The sequence below is a fragment of the Panthera leo genome, chromosome C2 (assembly GCF_018350215.1).
Source record: "Panthera leo isolate Ple1 chromosome C2, P.leo_Ple1_pat1.1, whole genome shotgun sequence".
Classification (NCBI taxonomy): domain Eukaryota; kingdom Metazoa; phylum Chordata; class Mammalia; order Carnivora; family Felidae; genus Panthera; species Panthera leo.
In genome coordinates, this window is record NC_056687.1 from 27,603,721 (window position 1) to 27,618,797 (window position 15,077).

The 15,077-nt window shown below is 35.5% G+C and overlaps 1 protein-coding gene across 6 annotated transcripts in view; it reads right to left on the minus strand.

The window, feature by feature from the left end:
* USP25 (ubiquitin specific peptidase 25) overlaps positions 1–15,077 on the minus strand; it is a 149,249-nt gene that overhangs the window by 110,297 nt on the left and 23,875 nt on the right. For 4 of the 6 annotated variants that reach the window (XM_042956096.1, XM_042956093.1, XM_042956095.1 and 1 more), the window contains exons 2-4: positions 11,871–11,948; positions 8,016–8,160; positions 3,993–4,073 (exon numbers count right to left, since the gene is read on the minus strand). In XM_042956096.1, the coding sequence (XP_042812030.1) occupies positions 3,993–4,073; positions 8,016–8,160; positions 11,871–11,948 (304 nt within the window). Of the gene's footprint in view, positions 1–3,992; positions 4,074–8,015; positions 8,161–9,089; positions 9,144–11,870; positions 11,949–15,077 lie in introns of those variants that run through there. The other 2 variants (XM_042956098.1, XM_042956094.1) reach the window with 2 other exon arrangements.

Genomic DNA, 15,077 nt, shown 5'->3' on the forward strand with positions numbered 1-15,077 from the left:
AGCCATGATGAGAAGCTTGGAACTTTGAGAGGAACTTTTTTCCCTGGGGAGGAAAGAAGGGCTAGAGATTAAGTTAGTAATCAACCATGCCTACCTGATGAAACCTCCATAAAAATCCTTAAAGTACAGGGTTCAGAGTGCTTCCGAACTGGTGAACGTATTCACCTGCTGGGACAGTGGCACACCCCAACTCCATGAGACAGGAGCTCCAGCTCTTGGATCCCTTCCAGATCCTACTCTATATACCTCTTCATCTGGCTTGTTCATCTGTATCCTTTATCATATCCTTATACAATAAACCAGTCCATGTAGTGTTTCCCTGAGTTCTGTGAGCCATTATTGCAAATTATCAAAATCAAGGAGGAGATTATGAGAACCCCCAATCAGTAGCCAAGTCAGACAGAAGTGTGGACTGTGTAGAATGTAGAACTTGTGACTGGCATGTAAAGTGGGGACAGTCTTGTGGGACTGAGAGCTCTTAACTTATGGAACCCGATGTTAACTCCAGGTAGACAGTTTCAGAATTGAGTTGAATTGTAGGATACCCAGTTGGTGTTGGAGAATCTGTCAGAGGTGGGAAAAATGCACATATCTGGTGTCAGAGTGTAAGGAGAGGAATAAACAAGCAACAGTAGTCTTCAATGCTAAAAAGATAGGTTGATCAGAGACTATTATTGGTCCTTAGCTGAAAAGCTGGGGCTTTTTCCTTTAAGCAATGGAGGAGGTTTATTCATTATTTGTAGTTTTACTACAATTACAATAGTTTTCTCCATGATGTTCCCATTACTGCATAACGCTTATTCCCATAGGATATTTTAGAACAATAGGGCAATCCTCAAAGACTATTACAACCTACTCTTACACCAAATACACATGATTTTAAGACTAGATATTAGCAAATTAAATGTTACTTCAATAGAATGCTTAAACATGAGTTTCTTTTTCTGGAGTTAGGAGAACAATTTCTCCTAAAACAAGAAACATGTAATGAACTATTAATTTCACAATGAAGCCTAGCACCCTATGAGTTTCTTATATGCTTATACTCAAAATGGAACAGAGAATAAGCATAGCTATAAACAAGTTCTAAATGAAACAATTTATAATTTCAATTATAAAAATTTAGCCTTTGTAAAAATCCAAGCAAATATCAGAGTATTACGAATATTTTTATAACTGTGCCAAGGGAGGATCTCAGTAAAACACCAAAATGTTTCAACCAACCCTCCCTCTAGTACTAGGTGTGAACACAGCTCAGGGCACAAATGTGTTACTGTTAGCTGAGTAACACTATAGAAAATCACAGGTTACAAAAGCCTATAAACATTAACCTCCAATATTTTCAAGTCTGCCCAAATTAAAACATTTTTTCTATACAGTCAGAAATATATATACCAGAACATAACACTTACCCTAATAAATCTTTCACTCTCCAAAGAATTACCATTTGAGTAAAACTTAAGTACCAACTCCAAAACATTTCTCTGTTTATTCCAAAATACAGGCAGTCATCAACATAACAATGAATTAGACTTACAAATATATGAATTATTTATAACTCAGAATTCATTTTCCCGTGAAAATAGTATATTAAATGACATGAGGCTTCCAAGTTAGTTTACAAAAGCCAATTTAGCCCATAATATAGTTGAATTACAATACATGTAAAGATTTTGAATTTAGGAGGAAAAAAGCTCTTCCATTGTTTTCTTTACCTACATAAGGTTAAACTTAAGGGAAATCCTTCACCACTAGCAAAGATTTCTAGGCAAGGGAGTGATGAGTACAAAGAACTGTTTGGGGAGATTACAAAGAGCTTGTAAAACTAAAAATAAAAATCACTAGGCCACCAGAAGGATGGGGATGCCTTAGGAGAGACAGGCAAGTATGATCAAAGGATGGTCAGCAGACTGGAAGTAAGGGCACTACCATGCTCACCATCATTCACTCTGCTTCACCATGGATCCTCACCATTCAGCTCCTGAGCCCAATATACTCCTACCTAGCCTGGGATGTACCTGCCTCAGACATTCACAAGGTTTACTCCCTAACTTCACTCAGGTGTCTTCGTAAATGAGAACTCATCCAACAGATATTCCCCAACTGACCCCTTGTTTGGCACAACTCATGCCTGACCTACAACCACATCCTTGTCACCCTCCATCCCTTCACCCTGCTCTACTGTTTTTCACGAATTTACTACTGCCTGACATTATTTATTTATTGTTTACTGTCTTTCCCCTATGTAAACTGAGACTCTGTTTTCTAAAGGCCTAAAAAAGTACCTGACACAGATGAGGGAATCAATAAATATTTATTAAACAAATAAAAGCCAAATCTCGACTATGGAATAGAGACAAAACTGAGTGAGTCATCTTCACAGTGACTAATTAGAAGACTTAAGAACATATGCTTCATCCACCTAAAATTTTTTCTAGTAAGTTCTAGGACCAACAGCATAATCAAGTATCATGTTAGAACAGTACTTAAAAGCAAGAAGACATACACAGTGTAACACAGCTCAAGGGGACAAATGTTTCCCACTGCATTCTCCCATTCTCCTCTGCTCTCACTCAGCTCCAAAGATGTTCCTACTTTTCCAATCTTCTCACTGCTGAATTCAGACTCTCTCAAACAGCGAGGTCCAACAGAACTTTCTGTCATGATGGAAATGTACTAATCTGTACTGTCCAATATGGTAGCCACTAGGCACATGTGACTACTACTGAGCATTGAAAATGTGTCTAGTCCAACAGAGGAACTAAATTTTAGTATTATTTAATTTTAATTTATATTTTAAATTTAAGTTCCCACATGTGACTACAGGCAACTGTATTGAATAGCTCAGCTCAAAATGGTCTTGTTCTATTTTTAATAATAGCTGCTGACATTATAATGGCAGTACTGGTAACAAAAGTGAAGAGTACAGCAGCCATTCCTGAATTTTGTCATAAACTTCATTGTTTTGCAACTTGGATTGTGGGGAAAAAACAACAACAACAACATTCAGTATTAGTCAACAAAAGTTATAGCCCACAGCTATCATTTGGCAGTAAAATTTAAGAAAACTCACAAATTTGGAGTACCTGGGTGGCTCAGTTGGTTAAACGTCTGACTTCGGCTCAGGTCACGATCTCACTGTTCATGGGTTCAAGCCTCGCATCAGGCTCTGTGCTGATAGCTCATAGCCTGGAGCCTGCTTTGGATTCTGTGTCTCCCTCTCTCTCTGCCCCTCCCTTGCTCATGCTCTCTCTTTCTCTCTCTCTCTCTCTCTCTGTCCGTCTCAAAAATAAACATTAATATATATATATATAATTCATAAATATACAAATATATATATAAATATATATATATATAATTCATAAATTTACACAAGTCATTCTGCAGTACATGTCTAACAGAATTCTAAGTACATGCTTAGATTAGAATGTAAGCCTAGCCTAGTTGTATCCAACCAGTTATAAGTAACTTTCACACCACTGTAACATCTTATTTTTCAGCTTAACCTTGACTTTTTGTGAATCATCCAAATAGTTTTATGCATTAGAAATCTCTATGGAAAAAGATTTAACTTTCTTTGCATTATTTTTTCTCTATCTGCAGTTACTTGTTTAACATATTTGAAGAACAGGAAAAATATTACTGTTCAATTAATAATATCCAAAACTGCTTAACATTAAGTGATTTACCCCTCAGGAGAGATGACAACACTACACTTGGATCTATTTATCACTTGTGCTTTAAATCATTTTTAGAGTGGCCAAGCAATATAACCAAGACCAGAGTTCTAAGACAGAGCCTCTCACTTTCTTTGCAATCCTCACCTAATAATTCAGTTCTTTTGGCGGGGGGCGGGGGGGGGGGGGGGTGGGATACACTGAATCTAAATTTGTGAAGGGTCGACCACTTAACAGTTATTCCAATGTGTTATACCTATTTCTCCAAAACTTAAGCCAATATGCGGCATTACTTTCTGTGTTAAAATTACCTACCCAAATCCCTCTCATCTTTTGATCCATACTTTGATTGCTCAATTGTAGCACATCTTGTTCTGGTGGGCATATACTTTTTTCCTGTTTTAAAAAAGTTCAAAAGAATTTAATGGTCATGAAAGAAAGAAGATTACTACTTGATTTCAAATTGGGCAAAGCCTTGTATGGTCATATCAATGACAGAGTTTGCCATGACACAAAAACTTACAGGATATTAAGTATACCTATGATATCTCAATATCTTGCACTCTCTCCTTGTTCCCTTTGCATTAGTACCTTTTACTGCAAAACTCCAAAACAATTTTATTTCCAATTTAAGCTGGAGGTGGGAAGCATTTATTGGACAATCCACAATATCTAATCTGGACAGGAGATCCAAGTAGTGAAAAAAGATGTCTAAAATTTTTGCTAATATTACCACGAATGATTTAGACCTTTTCTCAAAATTTAAGAGAGTATTAAATTACAGTATGGAAAATTACCAAAGCAATAAAAAGATGCCAGGTACACTACTACTTAATTCCTTATTATGCAGAGTACAAGCTTTCCTTGAAATGTTTTCTTTTTCTCTCAAAAAGGAAAGGTAAAAATGCACTAAAAAGCCCACTCACGGCCCTACTATTGAAAATGTAATTACTTCTTCAATATTAAATGAAGGTTCACAAATATGTGTTGAATCTCCAAATCAAGTGATCTATTTTCCTGACATACCCAGTTATGCATAAAAGAAAATTTCCCCACAAGCCCCCAATGTGACTTCTATGGGATATTATGTTAAAAGCTAAACTTTTCTAGTCATTAAAAAAAGATACATTTTATTCCTTCTAAGAGTTTATAGCCACAAGGAATCTTATGTATTTAGCAGTAGAGACTTTTATTTCAAAATGTAGATGTTTTGTTAGCACCACAACCAACAGATGACACACTTGAAGTTAGCAAGGTGTTGTTTATGTTTTAGCCCTGGTTGTAACGACTTAATACTTAGAAAAGAAGGAATAAAATTTGTTTTTAATTTAAAAAATAAAAAAAAAACAAGCCATATTTGAAAAAATTAAGCTAAACTATGGTCAATTCTTAAATAACAATGTATTTCATACAAAATTAAGAAAATGCTCCGAAAGGGTTTTCATAACTAGAACAATCTCTTGAGAATTTCCTTACTCTGATCACTCAATATGCCATGCTCCTGCAACACACAGCTTTTTCAGCAGAGGCCTGTATTTGAATATATAGTTGTAATTATTTCCTATCTTTCTGCCCCACATGTTTTCCCACTTCTTCCAAGAATTAAAAATACACAAAAGATTTCATTTCTCCTGAGGAATAATAGCACAGTGATTTAAAGAATCTGATCTGTTGAATGCATGACATCTCCTTACTTTCTCATTTTGAAAACATATAACACTAGTATGACACTGCCAATTTAAATGCTGAATCAAGACTATTTCCCAATGGCAATCACACTTAGAACTTTTTGAAATATGGTGCACATCTGTTAAATGGAAAAGAATGGTTACTTCATCAGATATTTTTTCCCCAGTTTGATACTGTTATGATACAATCACCACATTCTATTTTTACAAGGGTTTTTCTCAACAATCTGAAAACAACTTTATGGACACACTATCCAAATTATTGAATTACTAAGTATAAATTAGCACCTTGGTGAGAAGGATAGCACGTTTCATTGATAAAGAAATTACAACAGCACACAATTTGCTCAATATGATAATCAGTTATAATCAAACCTGAAATTTCCTTTCTCTACCATTTCACATGGAATATAAAATTGCTTAAGGAATATTTTTCAGGAGCTACACACACACACACACAATTTTTAATTATTATTTATATAGGACACATGCCTTCTGAAATCTGGGTGCCTTCTCCCTAAGAACATCTGTTTGAAGTTCTCTTGTCCATAACATTTTCACTATTCTTTGTCAACAGTGTTGAACAGGTATAACATCTGGCTTAAGCATTATTCACAGACTTTCACAGAACAAATGACACCTCTTCTTTTATTCAGGACAGTCTTATAACCCTACTTACCCTACCTACCTATATATATATACATACTACCTCATGTAGTGTATATATATATATATATATATATATATATATATATATATATATATATATATACACACACATACTACCTCATGTCACAAAGTCTACCATCTATATTAAGAATTCACAGCTATCAGTCTTGTCATCCTTTCCACTAGAACAGTGAACCATGTTTAGTCAATTTCCTGCTGCCTTCACGTGAACCAACTGCCTTCAACCAAAAACTTTTTTCTTTTTTGTACCTAATTTCATTTCCCCCCAAGTCTCAGAACCTTGAAAGATATTAGATGCTATTCTCACACATTAATTCTTTCTCTACTCATATTACTTCTCTTTTTTTCAACTTCTTGCATCAAGCTTCTCAATCTCATTCCCTTTCATTGGTTTTGAAACAGCTTTTTTACATGTATTATCAAAAATAATTCAACAAACACTTTTTGAGTAACCATGCAAATCTAGCATGATGGTACAAACATCAATGGTCTTTTGCCCTGTTAAGCTTCCTGTTTGGTAAGAAAGAGAGGCACAAGCAAATAATTTCAAAATTACACAGTACTCATTAAGACCCAAGTATGCTCTGGGTGCTGGAGAAGCACCTGCTACAGCAAAAACTCCTGACCTAAGTCTTACAACACCAGAGGTAATGAGGCTGGGGGCAAAGGCTAGAAGGCCCTCCCAACAGAAGGAACAGCAATATAAAGACCTGAAGAATTAAACAGCACTGGATGATAAAAACTTCAAGCCATTCTGAGTTATCACATATAAAGTGAGAAGAGAAAAACAGTAGAAAATGAAGTTAGAGACGTAGATAGGAGCCAAACCACAGTTTGTCTTCAACTTACACATAAAAACACTTGGGGCTGTTTCACATTTATAAAACTTCATCCGTTGCCTATTATCTATGTGAGATGGGAGTATTTCAGCTTTGGGTGACATAAGGTCATTTGTGGAACAAAAAATATTAAGATTATCCCAAAATTGTGAAATTAAAATATTTTACCAACAAACACTAATCTTTAATGCCAACAGTTATAAACATCTATGTTTATATGTTCTTTCTTCCTAGTCGTTTCCTAACTTTGAGAAAGTGTACAAACAAAATAAGAGGGGTGCCGAGCTGGTTCAGTAGGTAGAGCATGGAACTCTTGATCTCAGGGTTGTGAGTTCAAGCCCCATGTTGGGTGTAGAGATTACTTAAAAATAAAATCTTTAAAAAACAAAAATCAGAAATTTTCTTCTCTTCAAATACTAGTTAGTAACCAAATGCTGTAAATCCAGAATGCATAAAAATAAATATCTACATGTTATATGGTGCAGTTATTACACCAAAATGAAACACAGAGGTAATTAAACATATTTTGAAAATATATATTCATATTATAAAGAAAAAGTAGAGTCCCATATAATCCTTTCCCTACATATGTATGTATGTCTGTGTGAGTATGTGTGTTTACTTTGTTACACAGTAATAAACTTTTTTCTAAAATCTTAATTTGGGGGAGGAACAAGGGTTGAAGGAAGGGAAATTCTGGTAAGTGGTAAACCTATCAGTAATTAGAAACAATAGTTTGCCTTCAAAAATAATACTAAGTCCTCTACCAACACTTAAAACCTATAAAACAAATGTTTGTGCTCATGTAAAACCTTTGAAATGTTTGTTTCTTTAATGAGTAACACCTACAGCTGTTCTATATTCCAACAATGAACACTAAATGAAATGCTCTGTGAAAAGATATACAACTTAAATACAATGTTTTACTCCTGGACTGGGAGAAAAAAAAAAAAAAAAAAGAATGCAACTAATAAAAACATATACTCTTTTCAACTACACTAAAAACAACCAAGATTAAGTAGTTCTTTGTCCTTCACCTCTGCTTCAACAAAATTAATATATTTCCAAGGAAAATTTTTCATTACATTCTTATTAAAATATTAAGAGAGAAGTAAACTTACTTGTGTCTGCTTGGCTTCCCACACTGATGTATCTATCATTGCCAGGAAGTGCTGTTTGGTAGTAAGTTGTCTCCTCTTGCTGAGGGGTCTTGGCATTCTTTGCAGTAAGGAAAGCCACTGCTAATTCCAAGTTTCCATTACTATCCTTCAAATATCAAGAATGGAACATCAAACATTTTGGAATAACTCCATACATTCTCACACAATTTATCTGAATTTCTCCATAGCAACTAATACTTAAATAGCAAAAGTCACTTTCAGATTTGAAATCATTCTATCTGAATGATTCATACTATTTTATAGTGTAAATTGATCGTAAACAATATATTCTACCAATAGTAATTCCTTTTTCTGTTAAGACAACTAACATGACATAAGTAGTAATTCTATAATTACTTAGTTTTCCATTACTTTCATTTCTCCTTAACAAAAGTTAATCACAAATTTATGCTTCTAAACAAATGAACAAACTAAAAAACGGTTTTGGAACCTGCCATATAAAAGAGTGAAAATGAATATTTAAAACACTACTTCTACAAGAAGAACTATAAAAGATATTCCCCTGTAATATATATGCTGAATACATACCTAGAGGCAAACTTAAGTAAATGTCAGACTTGAAGGAAGAAAATCGCAAAATATTCTGAAGCTTGATAGTACAGAGACATAGAGAACTAGACAAAAATACTCAATACTGTCAAGATAACAATCCTACCCAAATTAAATATATAAATTTTATGTAGTTCTCATCAAAAACGTTTCTGAATAAAATTATGCTGAAGTTAATTTAGGAGGAAGCAGATGCTAGAAAACTAATTTTTACAACAAAACAATGAAAAGAGACATGACCAGTTCTATCTCTACAGTCTGTAGAGTTAATAAATAGAAGACTTAGCTCTAGGACAGATAACTGAAACAACATTAGGAAACCCAGATATTAATAATGAAGTGATCTTTGTAACAGAAGGCCAGAACACCTAAGACTATGAAGGCCTCATGAACTCCAGCATACACACAGACTGTAATAGGAAGCTAGTGGAGGGTTTTGGACAGAAATGATATGGTATGACTTACATTTTAAATGGATCACTCTGGCTGTGTTGAGTATACACTACGGGAGAGAAAGGACTGAAGCAGAAAGTCCAACATTATTTGCTCTCACATTAAATATGTGAAAGAAAGATCAGGATGATTCCAAGGTTTGAAGTCTGAGCAACTGCAAGAATAAGATCCCCAACCCCCACCCCAACTCCAATTCCAGTTAGCCAGGAAGAGAAAAAAAGTAAAAGTACAGTTGGAAAAGTACCACTGCTTTATTTTTATTTTTTTTCAATATTTATTTTTGAGAGAGAGAGAGAAACAATTGTGAGCGGGGGAGGCGCAGAGAGAGAGAGGGAGACAGAATCTTCAGCCTGCTTCAGCAGGCTACAGGCTCTGAGCTGTCAGCACAGAGCTCAACACAGGGTTCGAACTCACAGACCACGAGATCATGACCTGAGCTGAAGTTAGACACAACTGACTGAGCCACTCAGGCACCCCAAAGCATCACTGCTTTAAACTTTATTATCACAACCATTATAAAACTCTTAAATGACTCACCAAAAATATGAGTATAACATAATCTATGTTAGATGAGTTAAATAGTTGTAATTTGCAATAACCATGACTAACATTATCGAACTCTTACTATGTGCCAAGAAATGTGCTAATTGCTTTCTATATACTCTTATAATAATAATAAACTAAATGCAACAGGGATTTCTTGAAAATCACTTACTTTGGAGGGCTAAAAATAGATTTTTAAAATAAAAGTACTCAAATCAGTCAATGACCTTGTGGTTCCCAAAAGCAGACTCCTTGTCAGTATATTACTAAGAAAGTTGATTCATTATTAAATATCTTACAAATTTATACTGGGTAATAGTTAAGGTTTAAGAATAGTCCCCTCCCCCCAACTACTGTTAACTGAAACCAAAGTTCAAAAAAAAAAAAAAAAAACCTGAAGTCACACAAGGTACCTCAAAGAAAATGATGACAATAGTTAATTTGAATCTTTACATTCATACATATTCTACACAGTTCCCAGGTTAAAAAAAAAAAAAAGTGAATTCCCAAACTTGCTCTGACCAGGTAAGGGGACAGCCTCACACTCAGAGACAGAGAATGGGAAAGGCACTTTCTGAAAACAGACACAGAGTGATGGAATCATATTCATCAGGATAAAGAAAGGACTAGCAATCATCTAAATGTCATAATCATAAAAATTGAGGTATGACATTTTTGCTTCCTCTCCAAATACTTAACAGTGGCTTCATAAACCCTGCATTAACACTCTAAACAAAACTGTTTCATCATTTTGCTGACAGGAAAAAAAGCTGAAGCAAAGACTGCAGTAAAAGCAGAAATTAAGTGCGGCACTCCAAGATCAGGCTGCTTGGTTTCCACATTTCAACTGTGTGAGCTTGAGCAAGTCACTTTAACCTGTTTACTCATCTTTTAAAAGGGGATGAATGGGGGCGCCTGGGTGGCTCAGTCGGTTAAGTGTCCGACTTCAGCTCAGGTCACGATCTCACGGTTTGTGAGTTCGAGCCCCGCGTCAGGCTCTGGGCTGACGGCTCAGAGCCTGGAGCCTGCTTTGGACTCTGTGTCTCCCTCTCTCTCTGCCCCTCCCCCATTCATGCTCTGTCTCTGTCTCAAAAATAAATAAACATTAAAAAAAAAAAAATTGGGGGGCGCCTGGGTGGCTTAGTCGGTTGAGCGGCTGACTTCGGCTCAGGTCATGATCTCGCTGTCCGTGAGTTCGAGCCCTGCGTCGGGCTCTGTGCTGACAGCTCAGAGCCTGAAGCCTGTTTCAGATTCTGTGTCTCACTCTCTCTGACCCTCCCCCATTCATGCTCTGTCTCTCTCTGTCTCAAAAATAAATAAACGTTAAAAAAAAAAAAAAATTAAAAAAAAATAAAAGGGGATGAATGTAACACCTACCTCACAGAGTTACTAGGAGGATGTTAGCCACATAAAGTACTTAGAATAGCACCTAGTGCTATAGGTGCTTAATAACTGCTAGTTATTATGATGATTACAATCATCTAAAAAGATAAAATTATTTCTGGAAACAAATGACAAACTTTTGGCTCAGAATCAAAAATTACATAATTAAATTTGTCTCATGGAACACGTTGCAAAGGATTGAAGCTGTATGTATGCCTTACAGTAGCAAAAATGTCATCCTGCTGTTAGCCATTAGTAGCAATATGGAAATAACTTTAAAATACAGTTCTAGTTCTTAAATATCTTTCATCTACTTGATCTTTTTCAATGGGCATATCCATGTGATTTGACTCATTCGGGCTTCTCCATGTGGAAATGAGGGAATTTCAGAAGATACAACCAGAACGATGCCCTTCATTTACTGCATATACTAACAGCTTTGCGACTGCATGTTCTTAAGGTGCAATTAGTTAAACGTTAGTCAAGTTTTATTTCTTCTTGGAAAGAAAAAAATGTAAGCTTCTGACCTTCTATTAATCTCCTATTTTTTATCCTCCTCTCCGTCCCCATTATTTCTCCACCCCACCCCACTCTAGCCACGGCATTTGGATTCATATCCCTCCATTTTGCATGAAAAGTGTTTCATATTGACAGAGATCATCTGTCACCCCCAAGGTATCTTGAAACATTGGGTTGTGAAAACTAACATGCTCAAAATTATAGCATAAGTAAGGCTCTTACATTATAAAATTTCTTTCCTATATCTCTACTACTATACCACATAATGTAACTAAAAACCTTTCAAATAAGGTATGCAGTAGAGATGAGGGAGTAAATAAACTATATGCCATAAAACAGAGGCCATACCTTCAAGGCTTGCTGTAGTATCTGGGCATCATTAATCCCAGTGATTTCTCTCAGCTGATTCAGAAATGTCTGCTGGTGCTAGAGGAGAAAAACCGAAATCATTACATTTTAAAATCTGAAAATATTCAAGGACAAAAAATAAATGACCTTTGGGGAAGGGACAAAAAATAAACTAGTATAGAGAAGAAAAAATATAGAACTTGAGAGAGACTCAACAAATTTCATTATTTTATGAAGAATAAACCATGCTGTGGGGAGCCCTAACTCCATTCCCATGTTTCCAAAAGGGAACTTCTATATTACTTCCCAAGAAGTCTTACTGAATTAACAGTTTCTGGCCCATTCTTCACTGCCTAATTTATCCCTCCTAATAAGAAATGGAGTGAGATGCACAATGGCTAACCCTGAGCAAAATTAAGAACAACAGGTTTATCCATTGGACTACTTTACCTAGGGGCTGGGGCCACTGAATGAAACCCAGGCAGCTCTAACTAGTCAGCATTCATGCACCTGAGATGTTTGAAAAAGACATGTCAAAAGGCAGGCTATGCAGTAAGTAGGTATATGACATCAGGGGGATCCTAAGATCTCTTTGAGGAAAAAGATCATCTCATTCTCTAATCTGTCATAAAAGATCCTAAACAGAATTAATCACTTGTCCCCATTTACTTCAGATCTGTTGGTCTATATGATCTCTTATACTCTGTTAGAGAGGAAAAGAGAAAAGAGGGATGGGATTCCACTATCAAACCCTTCCCTGAACATCCCTACTTAGGACCATGTTCCTTCCTACATCTCCATATTTCTTAAAACTTAAGTTCCCCCAAACTGTAAGATAGCACCATGAAACAGAGAAAGCTCAATGGAAATGACAGGAAAAATAAGTCACACTAGAATAAAAGGATCTGCTGAAATATTTCTTGAAAATATTTTGCACTCATCTTAGTAATAATTCAATCAAGAATCATCAATAGATGCTAAAACTGTTGGGTGTAAGTTTGATGAGAAACAGTATAGTTGCATAGTTTCAAACTCTCTTACTATAAATTTTAAAGGGAGAAAGAATAACTTTATAATGAAGAAACATAACAGACACCACCTCAAGTAATCAAATTTAATATTACCAATAACTTGAGAAAATGACAGTATATGTCTCCTCATGTTGTGTGATACACCAAGAAGAATATATCACCTGAGTGAGGTATTCCTGCCAAAAATGCACTGCCTGAATCTAAACTTGAGGAAGCATCACACAAATCCAAACTGAGGAACACTTTACAAAATAATTACTCTATTATATCTAAAATGTCTATACCATAAAAGACCAAGAATGAGTTTCTTGATTAATGAGGACCACAAAGACATGACAATCAAATGTAACGTGGGAAACCAAATTGCATCTAACACTAAATGCTATACAGGACATTACTGGGACAATTGGAGAAATATGAATATGGACTGCTTAGTAATATTTTATTACTACTAAATTCCTGAATTTGATAGCTACACTATGGTTATGTAAGAAAACATCTTTTTTCTTAAGAAATATACCCTGAAGTATTTAGGGGAGCCTGAATGGCTCAGTTGGTTAAGCATCCGACTTCGGCTCAGATCATGATCTTGCAGTTCGTGGGTTCCAGCCCCACAGCGGGCTCTGTGCTGACAGCTCAGAGCCTGATGCGTGCTTCAGATTCTGTATCTCCCTCTCTCTCTGCCCTTCCCCCACTTGTATTCTCATTCTCTCTCTCTCTCAAAAAAAAAAATAATAATAAGCATTTAAAAAATAAAAATAAAAATGAAATCAAGATTCTGTTTGTGAAGAAAAGAAAAGAACACATAGTGGATAAACACTGGCAGTATCCACCATGGTATCAGTGCATTTTCATTTCCAATAACCTTATTAAAGAGCTGAAATAACCAAGACTATCTGACAATAAAATAAAAATAATAAAGTATATAAACAAGGTCACATAAAATGCCAGGAAGAATAAAATAGTTGAGTAAAAATATCAAACTGCCAAATTTACAGAGGTGAAAAAAAATTCTCTTTAAACTTGTCAACTTTTCTATGTTCATTTAAAACAGTACCAAGAACTAGCAATGGAACCATGACTATGTTACTCAATACCTAACATCACAAATTAAAGATGCAGAAAATATTTACAGAAATTCTTCTTATCTAATTCAACGTCTTATTTTAGTGAACATTAAAAAACTTAAAAGATTTGGGGTGTGTGGGTGGCTCATTCGGTTGAATGTCCACTCTTGATTTCAATTCAGGTCATGATCCCAGGATCATGGGATTGAGCCCTGCATTGGACTCCACACTGGCCATGGAGCCTGCCTGAGATTCTCTCTCACTGCCTCTCTCTCTCTCTCTCTCTCTCTCTCTCTCTCTCTCTCTCTCCCTCTGTCCCTACCCTACTCATCAGCATTCTGTCTCTCTCTAATAATATAAAAAATTAAAAAAAAAAAAAAAACTGAACAGATTTCTTAAGCCTGTTTGTAATTTCACCACTAGCAGCCCTCCAAACTCCATTCTTTACAAGGAACATTATTTCTGTCAACTGCAAATTACTTGGTCATGGATCAGGGAAAGACTACTGAATACTCCCCCCAAATTAGTCATTTATACAAATGTTGCTGGCTATTATTTATAATGCTAGAAAAATGGAAACAATACAGATGTCCTCCCACTAAGGAAGAGGTTCTAAACTTGAATGTGCAGAGGAATGACCTGATGAGTTTGATAATAATGAAGATTCTCAGGCCCCGACCCCAATTCCAGAGCAGTCAGGGTTAAGGCTAAGGGATCTATATTTTTAATAAGCATCTCATATTATTTTTATACAGATGGACCAAGAGGCACAGTTTGAGTTAAGCAAACAACTGCATATTTTTAAATACCAAAATATATAACCTACATAGAAATTATCTTTACAAAATCATATTAAAGTGACAGAACACAAAATAGTATACATACACACTAATGACTACAAGGTAAAATGTAAACATAAATGTAAAGCTCAGAAAAGACAGGAGCCTGTGTTAATTCTCTCATCTCTATATCCTCACCCTCTGCCACTTTTAAGTTCCCCCCCTAGAGAGAATTTGTTTCCTTGCTGCACTGATGACGGGCTTGGCCATATTACATGCTTTGATCAATAACATATTAAAGATAGCCATGGACACAGATATGAGATGTGC